At 41.2% G+C, this 15,342-nt stretch overlaps 1 protein-coding gene across 3 annotated transcripts in view; it reads right to left on the minus strand.

Moving 5' to 3' along the window:
- Positions 1-506: 506 nt before the first annotated feature.
- The window catches only part of VAChT (Vesicular acetylcholine transporter), a 46,190-nt gene continuing 31,354 nt past the window's right edge, over positions 507-15,342 (minus strand). For all 3 annotated transcript variants that reach the window (XM_090389633.1, XM_090389635.1, XM_090389634.1), the window contains exon 2: positions 507-2,980. In XM_090389633.1, the coding sequence (XP_090245759.1) occupies positions 847-2,676 (1,830 nt within the window). In that variant the 5' untranslated portion in view covers positions 2,677-2,980 and the 3' untranslated portion in view covers positions 507-846. The remainder of the gene's footprint in view (positions 2,981-15,342) is intronic.

Consider the following 15,342-nt stretch of genomic DNA (forward strand, 5'->3'; position numbering starts at 1 on the left):
TTAATATCCCGGCATTCTTTGCGTGTTGTGTAGTTTTAATTTCCTAAAAAGAAGTTGTGTGTGTGATTTAAATGACTATATAAGAATGAGTCGGGAGATTGACAGACCAAAGAAAAGAATATATTTCAGTAAGAACTGAGATGCTTCATTTACACAACCAAATCCATGAATATGCATCTAATTTTCTGAGGAACATTTTGATAATTTCTAAGTAGAAGAAAAATGCTATTTTTATACACAGCACGAGAGTCCAGCGGTGAGGTTGGTTCTAAAATCAGCCTGCTCGGGTAGAGATCATTAATGTACAACATGTACATTGATATGTATTGAATTCCGTAAAGACACCAATAACAGGTCTTCTACGCACCACAAATAGAGATGTATTATTGCACGAGAGATTACGTCACGCATCTTCGGCGTGGTGTTTTATCCGAAGGGCAGAAAATAAAACAAAACAAAACAAAACTAAAAAAAATCCATCCTTCACATTTTTCTTCAGTGTGCAGTTCGCATCAAAAACACTTTTTTATTTTTTATTATTATTTTTTGATTAGTTCAGGTTCATCCGCCATTTTCCAAATAACAAGCGTACGGTTATTTTGAGCGAACGACATGTCCTTCGTGCTTCGAAGCCATCCACGATGCCGTTGCCAATATACAAGAGGTATTTTACAGTTACGTACTCATCCACAAACACTGTCTGCGCATAAATGCACCGACTCTAAACACAGATTGTCCTCAGCTACAAATAAAGAAACACCCATTTTTATACACATCTACAATATTATTGCATGGCGGGGAACTCTTTCTTCTCCCCTCTGAGAAAGTCCCTAAGTAGCCGCCAGGTTACTCCATTTCGTCTTCTGAACTGGTGATGATTCGCTCCATATCGGATGACTTGTAACCTTTTCCTCGGATATGTTTCCGCGTCACAGTCCTCTGACCTTTACCCGATGAGGGAGCCGGTACTGATATTGCGGGGGGAGGAAGAGGAGCGGGATTTTGCTGGGGTGGTCGTTGCGGCTGCTGCTGCTGCTGTTGCTGTTGCGGTACTCCGGGCGTCTGCGCGCGAAAAGGATTGGTTTCGTGAAATTTCCCATCTTTGGGGTTGCTGGGGGAAGTCTGCTGGGTCTGCGGGTTCTCGATGAAGGTCGTTTGCTGTTGGGCCCCTTCCGCCGTCGTGTAGTTCGTCTGCTGCATTTCGATGCTCGTCGCCACCCCGTCTTGCATTACGTACGTCTGATACTGCTTCGGTGGAGGATCATCCATGAGGACGTTCGCCTCGTTCTCGAACGGCTTGTAGTCGTAAATATTTCGGAGAAAGTACAAGACAGGGACGTAAGCGAGGTTGGTCAAGGCGATGAGGATGTTCAGTGCCAGGAACCCAATCGACTCCACTATCCCGCCCGCTATGATGGGACCAATGGCGTAAGCGAGAGAGTAAGAGATGTCGGCGATGGCGTAGATCGACCCGTACACGGACACGTAACGGACGTCCACCAGATATCCGAGCATGGGGAGCAGCGAAGTGTCTACCTGGGCGATGCCGAAACAGATTCCGGACAGAGGCAGGATCAGGAACCAGAAGGAACGGGCGAACGGGACGAAGAAGCTGCTTAACCCTTCGAGTGCCAATCCGGTTGCGGCAATGAGCCACTGGTAGTGAGGATACGTCTTGCACAGGCGGACAGTCGTGTACACGCCGATCACGTGAGGAAAGAAAGCTGGCAGCCAAATAAGTCCCATCTGCCACTCGTCCACGTCCATCGTGTTCTTCATCCAGAGGGAGATGGTCGGCTCCAGGAACGCCAGTGACACATTCGCCATCACCAACGTCCCGGCACACACCGCTATGTAAGGGTCAATGAACAAACGCCAGATCGGAGTGGCATTTGGCCTCTCAACTCCCGCCTCCTTCATCGCCTGCTTCACCGGCCTCATCACGAATAACAGAAAGATGCCGTCCAGCAGCGATACCAGCGACAAGATGATGAAGGGGACTTCCTTTCCCGCGAACTCGTACAGAAGACCACCGAAAGGGGGTGCCACGAGGCTGCCGAACGAGATGAACGCCTGTGCTATCCCTATAGCCTTACTCCTTTCGGACTCCTCCGTAAAGCGATCGGCGATCATAGCTAGCCCGCCCGTATCCGCAAACGCCGAACCGACGCCCTGCAGACTCCGAGCGAAGAACAGCACCCCGTAGCTCTGACCGCAGGCAAACATCGCCGTCGAGAAGAACATGATCGTGAGACCGATCATCATCGGAATGTCGTAGCCGATCCTATCGATGACAGCACCTGAGAAAGGGTTGATCATGAGCTGGATGATGGCTTTCGAGGCGAACAGCAACCCTACCGCCGACTCCTCACCCTCGTAAACCACGTGCGGGGGTAGCCGCTTCCAGAACGATACGTTCGCCGCGGTGTTATTTCCAACGGAGGTGTTGTAGGGCACCTGACCTCCGTCTTCCATGTGGGTCTTCCAAGCACCGATATAGCGCAGGTAGTCGGGGATGATGGGCACGATGACCATGTACAGCATGTTGTCCAGCAGCAGGGCCACGCACACGATCACCAGAATCAGCTTCCGCTGACTTTTCGGCTCCTCCAGCTTGTCGTTGATGCGACGCCATATTTGCGACGTGTCCAGGTTCACGATGGGAATAACGGGCATCCTGTTTAACGGTCGTCACAATCGGCTTTCAAGGCTCATTGCCGTTGCTGTCGTTCGTTCGGCGACGAGTCGGAAGTGGGGGGAAGAGAAGAGTTGGGGTTTTAGCGTCCGTTGTTCCGTGGCGATGCTCCTACGGAAAAATCACAAAGACATAACGTCGAGTTGTCTCCGCTTACACGGTGTCGGGCCTGAGAAGATTAGAGGGGAAGAGAGGATGCCTTAGCTGGTTCCCCTCGCTCCTTCGAGTCCACGGCTGGTGAAGTGAAGTGGCAGCAGACCTCCCATCAGCCCCTGCGACCTGGCCCTTGAAAACAGAAAAAAAAATTGGTTACCGACTGACTTTGAGAGCTTTTTTTTGTGTTCAGTATTAAATCAACAGAAAAAATTGTTAATGAAGCCAGTTACATGACCTCTAAGTTATAATACCGCGACGGCAAGGGCGCAGGGGTCGGAGAAAGAATGCCACAAACATCTGAAACAGAAGGTCTCAAAATACCACTTTAAATGGTCTTCAGCAGAAATAAAACTTTACTTGTAGAGGGCAGTACAGTTAGTAACATAAAAAGCGCATCACACTTACCGAAAGTAGCCTGAAAGAAAACAGAATGACGTAATAATTGATACTCTCCATCTCAGTGAGCACCAAGGAACAACAGGCGCATTCATATTCTATTCTATTGAGCAAATGAACGAGTTTTACAAAGGTAGCCTTTTTTTGCCTCTGTGTGTACACTTCCATATCGCAGTCCAGATGGACAAATTCTTCATTTATTTCCGTTATCTATTAGTAGTTTGCATAAAACCCATGAGCGCCCGATACATATGGTTCTTACAAGAAAGTCTTGGGTCTTTCCATATTTTGGGGTCGATGATTTATTGAAACTCCATCGATAATTAACTCTTGCGAAAATCAATCTTAGTGTTTAAGTCTTAAATTTTTTCAGGATAAAAAAAATCTGAAAAAAACGCGAATACTTATTAATCAATACGCCAATACTCGCTAATTTCGACAATTGGTAGACAGTTGATGGCCGAATTAAGCGGCATACCATGGTGGAAAATCTAATGTCATCTGTAACAATTTTGGACTCTTCCCACGAATAAAATCTATTTCAATGCTCGATCTCTCTCTCTTAGTTAACCTGACTGAGCAGAATAAATAATGCACAGTTACATTGACGTATTTAGGAGGAGGAATTACAAGCTAAATTATCTCAATGGAATCTTAGTGATTTGACTGCTTCCTTTATTTGAACCCATAATGAAGGATTTCTTATTAACTTTTTACCGTTTATAGTCCTTCGAATATTCAGTCTCCTTAAATTATGTTAAAACCTCTCTTTAATAATTTCTAGATACACGGCCATGTCTAAACGATTTGATCCAAAGAGAGAAACCCAATTCCATTTAGCAGCACTTTGCAGACAACTTATTTACAAAAGAAGCTGTTAAGGTTTTAGTATTTTTATTAAATACGTCACGTGATGGCCTTTATTGGCATGTAGGCCAAAAGGGTTCGTGTAATTCGACATACCTCCAATTTGTTAGTTTAACTCGATATGATTCTGCAACTCCATATCTTTGAAATGAATATCGATCCACAGCTTAAGACTGTCAGCGTGATATATACTCCTTTGTCTTATTGACCACACGGTCCGATTATCAGGAAAGATAAAATGCGCGATATGTAGTGTGTATACGTACGTTTCAGGTGAATAATAAACCTTACTATTCAGCCTATAACGAGTAGCATGTTAGATAAGTGGTGGGGGTGCCAAAAACCAACTGTCCGCGTTCTACACATCTCGACAAAATTAACAGAACACGTAGAAAATGTGGTGTAACCAGAGCAGCTTGCGTTGAAGCCTTACAAAAAAATTGGTATGGTATACTGTAGAATAACGATGAAATGAGGAGACGGCGAAAAACTTCGGACAGCTATAAGGGACATTTTAGGGGTTGTACAAGAATTACCAAAAAAGGACACATTACAGAAGTCGATACAAGTTGCTCAAAAATATGATCACATGACATTAGTATGGCATATGATCTCTTCTAACGGTTAAACAGGCCTGACAGCAGTGAACTATGCTCGATAATAACGGTGTCTATAAGATTCTGTGCCAACAAATCCCATTCTTTCACCAGTGCGTATCTTAGCTCACAAAGTCACAGAGGAGCTGGCTGTCGGCGTGCAAGGCAACACCCAAAGCAACGTCCCACACACGTTCGATCAGATTTAAGTCCAGTGATCGACAGTCGTTGGATATCTTCGTTTTCAAGATATTCCTCCACCACTCTTGAGCTCTTTGTGTAGTGGCATTGTCATGCATGAAAGAAAATCCGGGCCAATCGCACCCCTAAAAAAGTCGAACATAGGGTTCGAGGACCTGTTCTCGGTGTCTCTGAGCAGTTACGGTACCCCTATCAAAAACATGAAGAGGGATGCGGCCGTTGATCATTATTCCGCCTCACACGAGGACACCGCCTCCACTGTAAGTGTCCTTTTCTCTGATGTTGGAGGAATGGTACCGCATTTCTCGTTGTCTCCAGATGAAATAATCTCTAGAATCCGTTTGTAGGCTAAAATGGGACTCATCAGAGAACAGAACTGTATCCCATTTTTCAGGCTCCGTTCATGGCACCAGTTTCGACGGCTCTGCGGTGGTTTGGGGGTTAATGAAATACAAAACACTGGCTTCCCTGCGTAGAGCTCACTTGAATTCAGCCTTCTTAACACATTCCGACTGGAAATGTTCTCATCTGTGTCCGCAGCAGCCTCAAGAAGACAGTCGATAACAGGACTCATAGGGTGCCGTCTTGCTGTTAGAGCCAGATAGTGGTCTGTTCTGGTTGACATAGCCCTCGAGTGACCTTGGCCAGCTCCTCTTGTAATGGTTCCTGTCTCCTGGAAATGCTTCGACGACACTACGTGACACATTAAGCCAACGTGCCACCTCTGCCTGCGACTGCCCGGCTTCAAGTCGTCCACTCCCCCCCCCCCCATCTCATCTAAAGCCGTCATGTAAACGGCGATTTGTCATCCTGAGTACTGTAGATGTGGCTATCCCACTGAGCAAGCCAAAAAAACGGGAATGAAGTGATGGGATTGCAAACTGTGTTTTTATTGGCATGAATAATTGGCATAATGTGCGGCTGTGTAAGGTGGTAGATCGTTTTCTATTGGATAATTGGAATTCGCATGCCAGGATGCCTATTATATCAAATATTCGCCTTCGGCAACACTGTTCACAATAAAATATTCATGAAAAGCATTTTCTTCTGATAATGTTTTCGAGCAGTGTAGTTAAATTCCAGATTCATGATAACAAAATACAAAAATATATTAATCTTCAAGCACGATGACCTGATTATTTCGCCCTCTCTGTGTTGCAGATTCTGGCAAAAAGAAAAGAAACTTTTCCAGTTCGATGGAATTTTGAAGAGGGGACCTTTGCACCCTTGCCAAAAACCCTTCCTTTGCTTAAGTATATTTTGACTGCATGTTTGTCGTGTTACTTAAAAGTTACGCAAGGTCACAAAATACATGATAGGGTGAACTCTGGTATGCGCTTGTTCCTTAGAATAAATAGGTTTGCTCCAAAAATGTCTTTAGAAACGGTTTAAGAATCTCATCGGGTTTAAGAACTTTATACCTGTCTTCTGATCCACCTCCGCTGGTATTGCCTCATACGAGCAGTTTAGTCGGGTCATTAATGTTTTATTTTGCAATGTGTTCCTTCCAAGACTGACGTTTTATCTTATTTAAGAAAGCGGATGTGTTTTTACGGGTGCAATGTAGCCACTGGACTCTTCACACTTCTCTGGTGAAGAACAGATTTCCTTGGTGCTATGATGCTGAGTTAATAAAAGCTCAATTGAATGGTTGTGGAAAGCGCATTCGTTACTAATTGGTTTGTCTTTGCTACTATCAAAATATTTAGAATAAGAAGGGGGAGAAATAGCAGAACTAGAAGTGCACGTGATCCCATTTGTTGTTGTATAGTTTTAGACGTATCAGCGACTTAGACTATAGAATATAATGTCTTTAGAAGTATGTGCTCACGCGCAGAATTACATCTTGTGTGAGCTAAGATCGGCAACTACAGCCACAATTGAAACGGACTTTCCAGGTCCCGCCGGTCATATGTGGGAATTGAATCCAGACCTCACCAAAGAGTAACAAGTGGCGAATTCGCTATACTGTCACGGAGGATACATGATTCCATAGCAACATCGGTTTAATAAGGAATCCAGAAACATAGCCTTGTTGATCTGGCACAAAGGCCTAATTCCACAGAATTTCAGAGAGTAGATATCACATAATAATTGTCCAAAATGTCAATAAATGACATGGTATACTGAGGATTTTCGGTGCTAAGACCAACGATCCCGGTCCAGGAACCATGAAAAGGAGCCTCAGTACCAGCGACCTCAATGCATCTTTCTTCTAACTTCATTCTTAGTTCGGTCTTCATTGCACAAATAGCATTTCGTAAGCATTCTTCAAGTCTATACTCGACCACCAGACCTGAGCATTTTGCAGAGCTATTTGTCCTTCCGCAGGACCTCCTTATATTGTTCCAAAATCAATCCACGAACATTGAGCAATGCATCATTTCAAATGACAATTGATGTCCGTTGATGTTTGAAGTAGCAATTATGCCAGCGTGTTTAGCAGCAGAATATAACAACCACTTGAAGACAGTAGTCGATCTAATGATTAGAACAAGGGAATGTGCATTTCTTAAAAAATGAAGTAAGATTTGCACCTGTCAGAGTAGCTTTACACGAGTAGAAGAATTATGCTGACACGGTTGTTTTGTTGCATAATCCTCTGAAGAATGAAGGTCTTCTATTTGGTAAAATCGTCCTTCATTGGGATTACGCCCCTACGCGAAAATAATTGTAAAAATATGTTTTTAGAAAATATTTACAAAATGCAGGTAAAACAAATGTTACAGTTGCTTTAAAAGTACATCTACAATCACAAGAGAACCCTTTCTTGTCCGTAAATCTCTCCATTATTTCATTAAAAATAGTTTCGTTATAGCAATAAAGCAAAATATGTTACTGACCCCCAGTCTGCCCTATTCTAGATTGACAACGGTCAATTGAAATCAAATGGTTGCGCATGAATTTTTACATTTTCTCACAAATGTAAAAAGTATTTGTATACATTTTATTATATATACTGTATTCGGGAGAAATATTATCCTAGAATTAGAACTCTTTTGATGTTCATCGTCGATTATCCATTCGCTGAAAGTTATTTGGTTGAATTTAAACAACATAATTTCACCAAATACCCAGTCGTAGTGGGCACTCCTAAATCCTCCCATAGTCGACAGGACTCGAACTCAGATCTTTTCAACCCGGTGTGAGGTGGACGGCGATCCTGCCAACTGTACTACCCATGAGGGCTTTGATTTCTTTACTTTTAGTAGACAATCCATTTATTGGATAAATAACGGATATAACACCAACAAACACTAATGGAGCATGATGGATGGACTGGAGAATTATAAACATCATATTTTTGAGACAACCCATTGCGAATTTGAAAGGCAAAATAATTGAATAATACCTAATTGCAAATACCTTCATGTGTGCATGAATAATAGAAACAGTATATACTAATGATGTGGCAGGCATTTAACAATAAATAGTCGTAAAACTGCTTTATTTATACGCCATATTCAGATTATTTGACTTTTGGCATCATCCTTACAAGAAAACCGCTTCTATCTTGTATCTATGCTTTTTCACCACAAGCATGAGGCATACAACGAATTATTATAGAAAACCGCAGGACGCGAATAACAATATCTATTGTGGAATCTACTAATCAAGAGGTAGAAATTTGAAATAAATTTTGTCTTTTCTTGTAACATCTTACTGGAAAACCCCTTTTTGATTCCTGTCAAGCAGATCAGGTAGAAGGATACGTTCTGAAATCACTTCTTCGGTCATTTTCAGAATACATAACAGCCAAGGATACCGAATAAATACCGCTTGCCCTTTCAGTACTGGAAGGAACCTTTGGATAATAGGATGCCGGACAATTTGGGTTCTTTTATTTTTAGAAAAATATGCTCTTTATGATCCTAAATTAAGGTAAAGAATGTGTATTGAATGGTTATTGAACAAGTTTAAAGAGTAAGTGTATTTATTAAGGTCTCCAACAAAGAAATAATGCTTTGTGTGGAATATGTAAAAATCAAAATATGGATGTAATTTTGTCATCCAACAGTATAAGGACATTAAAAGTGGCGATGCATCTTTTAGTCTGTATTGTATAGACATTAACTGCGTGTGTTAATGGGATGTGCATAAAACAAATACAGGATGATTTTTTATTCATCCGAAGAACATAAAATATTGTTTAGAAACAGAAATTAACCTTTGAGCCATATTTCGCAGTGTTGAGAAATTCATGCCACGACATGTTGCGAAGAACATGCTCCAACGATTCCTCCAACATAGAAAAAATTATCTTCACCGCCTTATTCAGCTTAGGAATAGTTCGTGGATTATTCCGAAACACTCCATTTTTGAGATAACTCTAGAGATAAAAAATTACACGAGTTTAAATCATTGGAGGCCACGCAAGTTCTTTGCCATACACTTCAGGAGAGTGGTTTGAAACCAACTTGCTATTAAAATTCCATCCAGGAACTCCAGGACTGATTAGATGAAAAGATTAGATTTTTGGAAAGCTGTTGCGGGTTTCCAGTTGTCTGTGTGCCCATAGAGTCCAGTTGTCATGCAACGAGGAAAATTGTTCATTATGTGACCCGCTGCAACTGAGGCTTGCTTTTCGATCATCCTGGAAGCAAGCCTTTTATTACAGAACGCCAAACGTCCCCATTTATTTTAAAGTGCGCGTTCCAAAGTGAGGCCTTTTTTCGGATTTCTGGGTCTGTGAAGTTTTGTTGGTACAAAGTAATCATCGAATGATCATTGCAGAAGGAAGTTTTGTTGTCCAATTTTGCGTAGGTGTTTCTACTTTCTGATGAATGTTTCAATAAGTTTATATGCTAAAAGTCATTAGAAGAAGGTTTTCTTTAAAGAATGTATTTTTAAACGCAATGATCATGTTTCCTCTTCTTTGTTACTGCCCTTAGCAAGAATAAATAAATAATATTCCTAGTTCAGGTTTTATGCAAAGTGCTCACGTCTCCACGTCACACCAAGATCCACAACCCAATTCAAACTGGCTACATATTTTATTAAACGTATAAATACTAAATATTTGCATATTATAGGGACTCTCTCACCACACGTCTCACTTTTACATATGATGCACACGTTTCTGCGCACACTCTTACAAGTATCACAAAATTTTATGGTTATTAATATCCGGTGGAGGGTGCTTGGTAGCGGACGATAATTTAACTACGTTCCATTCTTAATTTTTTATATGGATTTATTTGCAATAAAAGAGTTGTTTGCATTTTCTATCAGCTTATTCTTTCTGTTTCCTGCTTTGTATATACAGCTTCCGCATCGATTGCGAACAACAAGGGTTCTGGAAATGAAGCATTGACAACATTTTGCACCGGTTAATTCAAAAAAATCCTAAGTTTTCACCAAATTTATTACGTTAGTGAGAGTAGGAGACTCATCTCGTGAGTATCACAGCTGGTATAATCACCCATCTTCCTACACAGGGTACGAAAGAGCTCAGTTCGAATCCCCTCAATGACACCGTGAATTTTTTTATGGATCTTTTTCACAACTTGGCTGAGTTAGTTGATCTCAGACGAAGATAGCGTGGTTTTTTATCCCAGAAACTTGGATTTTTCGCCCAGCATATCGACCACAGAACACACGAAATGTACAGACATATTATATATTGTGCAATATGGTTTAAAATTGCTGAGCTCCTTAACCAAACAACAAAGATAGGCTTTTTAAATTTTCGTGGCCAGACTATAAAAGGGTAGCGATACAGTTTTAAAAAAGTCTGTACTAAATATATAGTACTTCAAATAGTAACCCACCAAATTTCATGCAGTTTCAATAAAGTCTTTTTTTAATTACAAGTCCTGAAGTTAACAATAAGGAAATATGACAAAAATCAGTCACCGTGCAGTTCATCCAATAATTGAGGAAAAGGACTAGCGCCAAAAGCAATTCATGAGCATATGATTGCAACATTAGGGAAGGATGCCTCTTCCTATTCCATGGTTAAGGAGTGGGCAGTAAAATTTAAACGAGATAGAGAGGGAAATCCTAGAAGATGACCCATGCTGTGAAAGACCTGCAATGTCCATCACTCAGACAGTGTGCATGATCTCATGATGAGCGATCGAGGAGAACCCGTTCGTTACATTGACAGCGTCCTGGGTACCTCATCTGAACGTGTGTTCCACATGAAAAGAGCAGTTTCCGCTTTGAAAAAAAGTGTCAGCACGATGGGTCCCAAATTTCTTGACAGTACAGCGAAATTGAACAAGAGCTATAAAGTCAGGTGAACATTTGTATCGTTTTCAAGCAGATCCAGAAAATTTCCTTGCAAGGTTTATGGCCATAAAGGAGACGTGGGCCATCTTGCATCACTTTCAGGCAGAAGAATAGTCCTTCGTTCTTGGGTACACGAAGATGTATCAACCTGATGCATCAGTATAGACCGAGTCTCTTTATAAATACTTTGGTAGAAGTTTAATGCTGTCTGTAATTCTGTCGCAATCTTCTAATAATTGAGCAAACGTACAGTATTCGATCACAGAAGAAGAGATGATGGAGATGACATATTACGATTTAATTATTTGTCATCATAGTGCAAATGCATATAGTGTATTGAACAACGGTCTTAAGGTCTTTTACACTTAAATACTGTATCAGGTATAATCAAAACCAAACACAGGTAGTTCCTTCCCCCTTGGAAATATTTGTTTCTTTATCTTAGGCTCTTAGTAATTCAAAAGACGCATGCTTGTAGGTTGACATGTCGGTAATTTATCGGTGCGTTCTACAGGAGACTAAGAGAACCTTCTGAAAACAGTGGTGGATGTTGTTAATAGCAATTGATGATACAACAGTTAATCCATGACTCCATTGGTCAAGAAAATGGTAGATAGGGCTCAGCTAACCATTTTATATTAAGAAAATAAAACGTGGTGCAATCAAATAATGATTTTTGAAAATTAAAACAATATTATATCACATTGAAAGGATAATTGCAAAGTATAACCAGGAATCCTGAAAGGGGTGCCAACTGCCATCTGCATACAGGCAAATATTTAAATGAAAAAAATTGAAATTTTTTATTTTCATTTTACAGAAATAAATAAATCAGCAAGCAGAAGCCCACGCTCACCCAGAGAAGCAGAGCGGCTCAGTCTCCTCTTCAAGACACCTACTAAAGAAGGGGAGGGGTGAACAGTTTAGGGGAACTGCAGTGACTATTTCTGCAACAGGCATCGGTCCTGTTGAAATTTCCAGAACATTCGCATGCTAGTCATGGCTTGCTTACCTCCAAAGACGTCGCGGGGCGTCTTACATCTAAACTGAAAGCTAAAATATTGCCGACTGCTCAATCGACATGCAATTTAAATTTTAGCTTTTAGTATGCTTGTTTTCTAGTTATTGGGATAACCATAATTAAGATGTATCTTTTGATGAAAGCGTCATCGCTTTCATTGGGAAGTCCATGGCTATTTTGCTGTTAGTAAGCCATGTTAGAAATGCGAGTGTTTGGAAATTTCCTTTCTTTCTTTTTAGTTTTTTTTTTCTTCTTCTTTAGTGGGTGTCTGCATTTGATTGTGTTCATCCCATATTCTTTGCGTGAACTTTCTACCTCTAATCTTTACCGAATCTGCTTAAGTAGCTGCTTGGAAATTGTTATTTATCTGTTGTTATTAAAGTCCTTTTGATTTCTACAAGGTTCTCTTTTAAGCCCATTTTGTTTATACTACTCGGCTTTTGTCCATGTTCCAGTCTGCTAACAACGAGCAGCAGTCGGTCTTTGTAGAATTTTAGGCGCATCAGCAACTTAGGAGACATTGCGCCGTATATAACAAGTACGTAAATTTCATGGGTTCTTTGGTCGATTTGCTGTTTGCTGGACTAAAAACCCGGATTTCTGGGAGAAAAAACATTTAACCCTCGCCTGAGACTGACTCAGTCGCTTGTGAAAAAGACCCCAAAATTCCTTGCCTCATTCACGGGATTCGAATTCAGATCTTTTCCACCCAGTGTTGGGAGGATGGTGATTATACCAACCCACAATTTTAACCGATGGCCTGAAGCTTTACAAAGTTAGTCATTCGTTTTCTGACAACGCAGAATCTTCTTTCTCTCGGTAATGAAAACAAGATATTTTCCAGTCCTTCAAAGTTCTCTCTCAAATTAATAAAAGAACCAGTAGACTATAACACAAACGTATAGTTAACCGTAATGTTGCATTTTCCACTTGAAATCCTACAACCGTTTCCATGACGCCATTACTGGTAAAATACACATGATAAAACCAACTAAAATTGATAAGTATTAAAATAGGAATAAATTCAACTTGTTTTAATGAAATGGCAACATAATAGACCTTTATTTGTAGTATAGCAATAACGAGAAAAAAAGTTGACTAATTTGCATTACATTTCAGGCGCCTTCGATTTTTTCTTAAATTAATTAAAATTTCTTTTTCTTTTTCTCTGATCAACAGAAGTGAAAAGTAAATATAGTTATCTTCTTATCAATTAATTACTAAGATTACTTTACAGAACACTTAAAACTCTACAGTTTTTATGTTCTCCAAACTTATTGGTCCAATTTAATTAAAACTATTATATTTATTACTCTCCTCCCCTCCCGTATACTCAAAGCATTAATATGCGTAAGTTTTAATGTATTCTGCACTAAAACTAGATTTAATCTTTGAATTCCTTTTTTCTATACAAACTGTATGGAAAAAAGAAATAATAATTACCGGATTTCTATTTGTCTGATTTCAATGAAATTTGAGCTAAAAAAAATACTTTTAATAAATACAAAATTTCATAAAAATCCGTCCACTGGGAGTTCCTCTATTACATGCAGATGGGGCGCCTCCGTAGCCAGGCGTGCAGGAGCAGCAGTGCGTAGCACATACTTCTTGATTAGACTGGGGTTCGAGCCCCTGACCACCAAATACGGAGGATGCAGAAAGGTCAGGGAATGACCACCACATATCCCCGGAGCAATGTGGCCTTAGTTGCTCAGTGCTCCTAAAAACCAAATAACTACAACAACAACAACAACATGCAGATGGACAGACATCGTGAAGGCAACAGGCGCTTTCATTATATACACTGAGTGATCACTGAATTACGACCACCTACCTAATACTTCGTAGGATAGCTGCTGTACTGAGTACAGCAGCTATCCAACGTGGCATTGATTCAACAAGATCTCGGAAGCGTTCGGGATGTATGGCCAACCAAGCTGTGTGTAATTCGGTCAGCAATGCAGGTATGGAGGCGATTGGTATATCCAGACGCCTGATATGCCCTTCCATAGTGTCCCACAAGTGCTCTATGGGATTGATATCGCGTGAGTTCGGAGGCCAATGGATATGCTGGAAGTCAGAACTGTGTTCCTCAAATCATTTCTGCACAATAAGTGTCCGATGGTTCGGCGCATTGTCATCTTGGAAGACACCATCGCCATTCGGGAAAAAGTGTAACATAGCGGAGTGTACACAGTCAACAAGCAGTTGAGGATTGATACGTTGTTCCACATGCACCAGGGGTCCAAATTCCTGCCAGTGAAACATGCCCCACACCACCGGCCGGCAGATTTGATACCATGCATGATGGATCAAGAGCCTGGTATGGAGTAAATAACGTGACTCATTCGACCAGCACACCTTTTTCCAGTCTTCTAACGTCCAACTTGCATGCTTTTTGCACCAAGCGAGTCTTTTACGCCAATGAACCTTGGTTAGGTGAGGATGCCGTAGGGGTCGTCTGCTGGTATAGCCCACACGTGCGACGCATGGTCATGCTGCATATTGTTCCGGGTTGGCCCATGTTGTATTGGGTAGTCAACTCTTCAACAGTGCTGGGCCTGTTCACCCGTACGAGTCGTTGGACCCGGCGCTCACCTCTATCATTAACCTTTCGCTGACCTTTGCAGTTTTGTCGTCGGGTCGTTGTTTGACCATTTTGACGCCAGTCCTTGTACACTTTAACTACGGCGGCTCTCGCACACCCAACCAGTTCAGCCGTTTGGGAAATCGAGGCACCAGCTCGTCGAGCACCCATAATCTGTCCTTTATCAAAGTCCGATAAATCTTTCATTTTACCCATCACGCTCGCAATTTTACTACCTACTGAACCACTGACACCTTATCTATGCTTACGTAGTCGACTAACTCGGCACTCTCGTACCTCACGTGGTCAACGGATCGCATTCAGTTTTTATAGGGGTGGTCATAATTCAGTGATCACTCAATGTATATGCGAACGCGTCTAAAAACAAAATTTTACTTTTATTAAGTCCATATTGCGGGATACTAAATCTACAGCACACAAAATTTGAAATTGTGAGCAAAATTCTTTCGTCCCATAGTTCACTTCATTATCGCGCATTGGTCAGACATCAGATATAATAACAAGAGAAGGCGAGAAATTTTAAGCATTACAATTGACCTCAGTCTTCCCTGCTATCTCCGGTCCTAGT

The sequence above is a fragment of the Mastigoproctus giganteus genome, chromosome 2, assembly GCF_048544385.1.
Source record: "Mastigoproctus giganteus isolate SK-2022 chromosome 2, ASM4854438v1, whole genome shotgun sequence".
NCBI lineage: Eukaryota > Metazoa > Arthropoda > Arachnida > Uropygi > Thelyphonidae > Mastigoproctus > Mastigoproctus giganteus.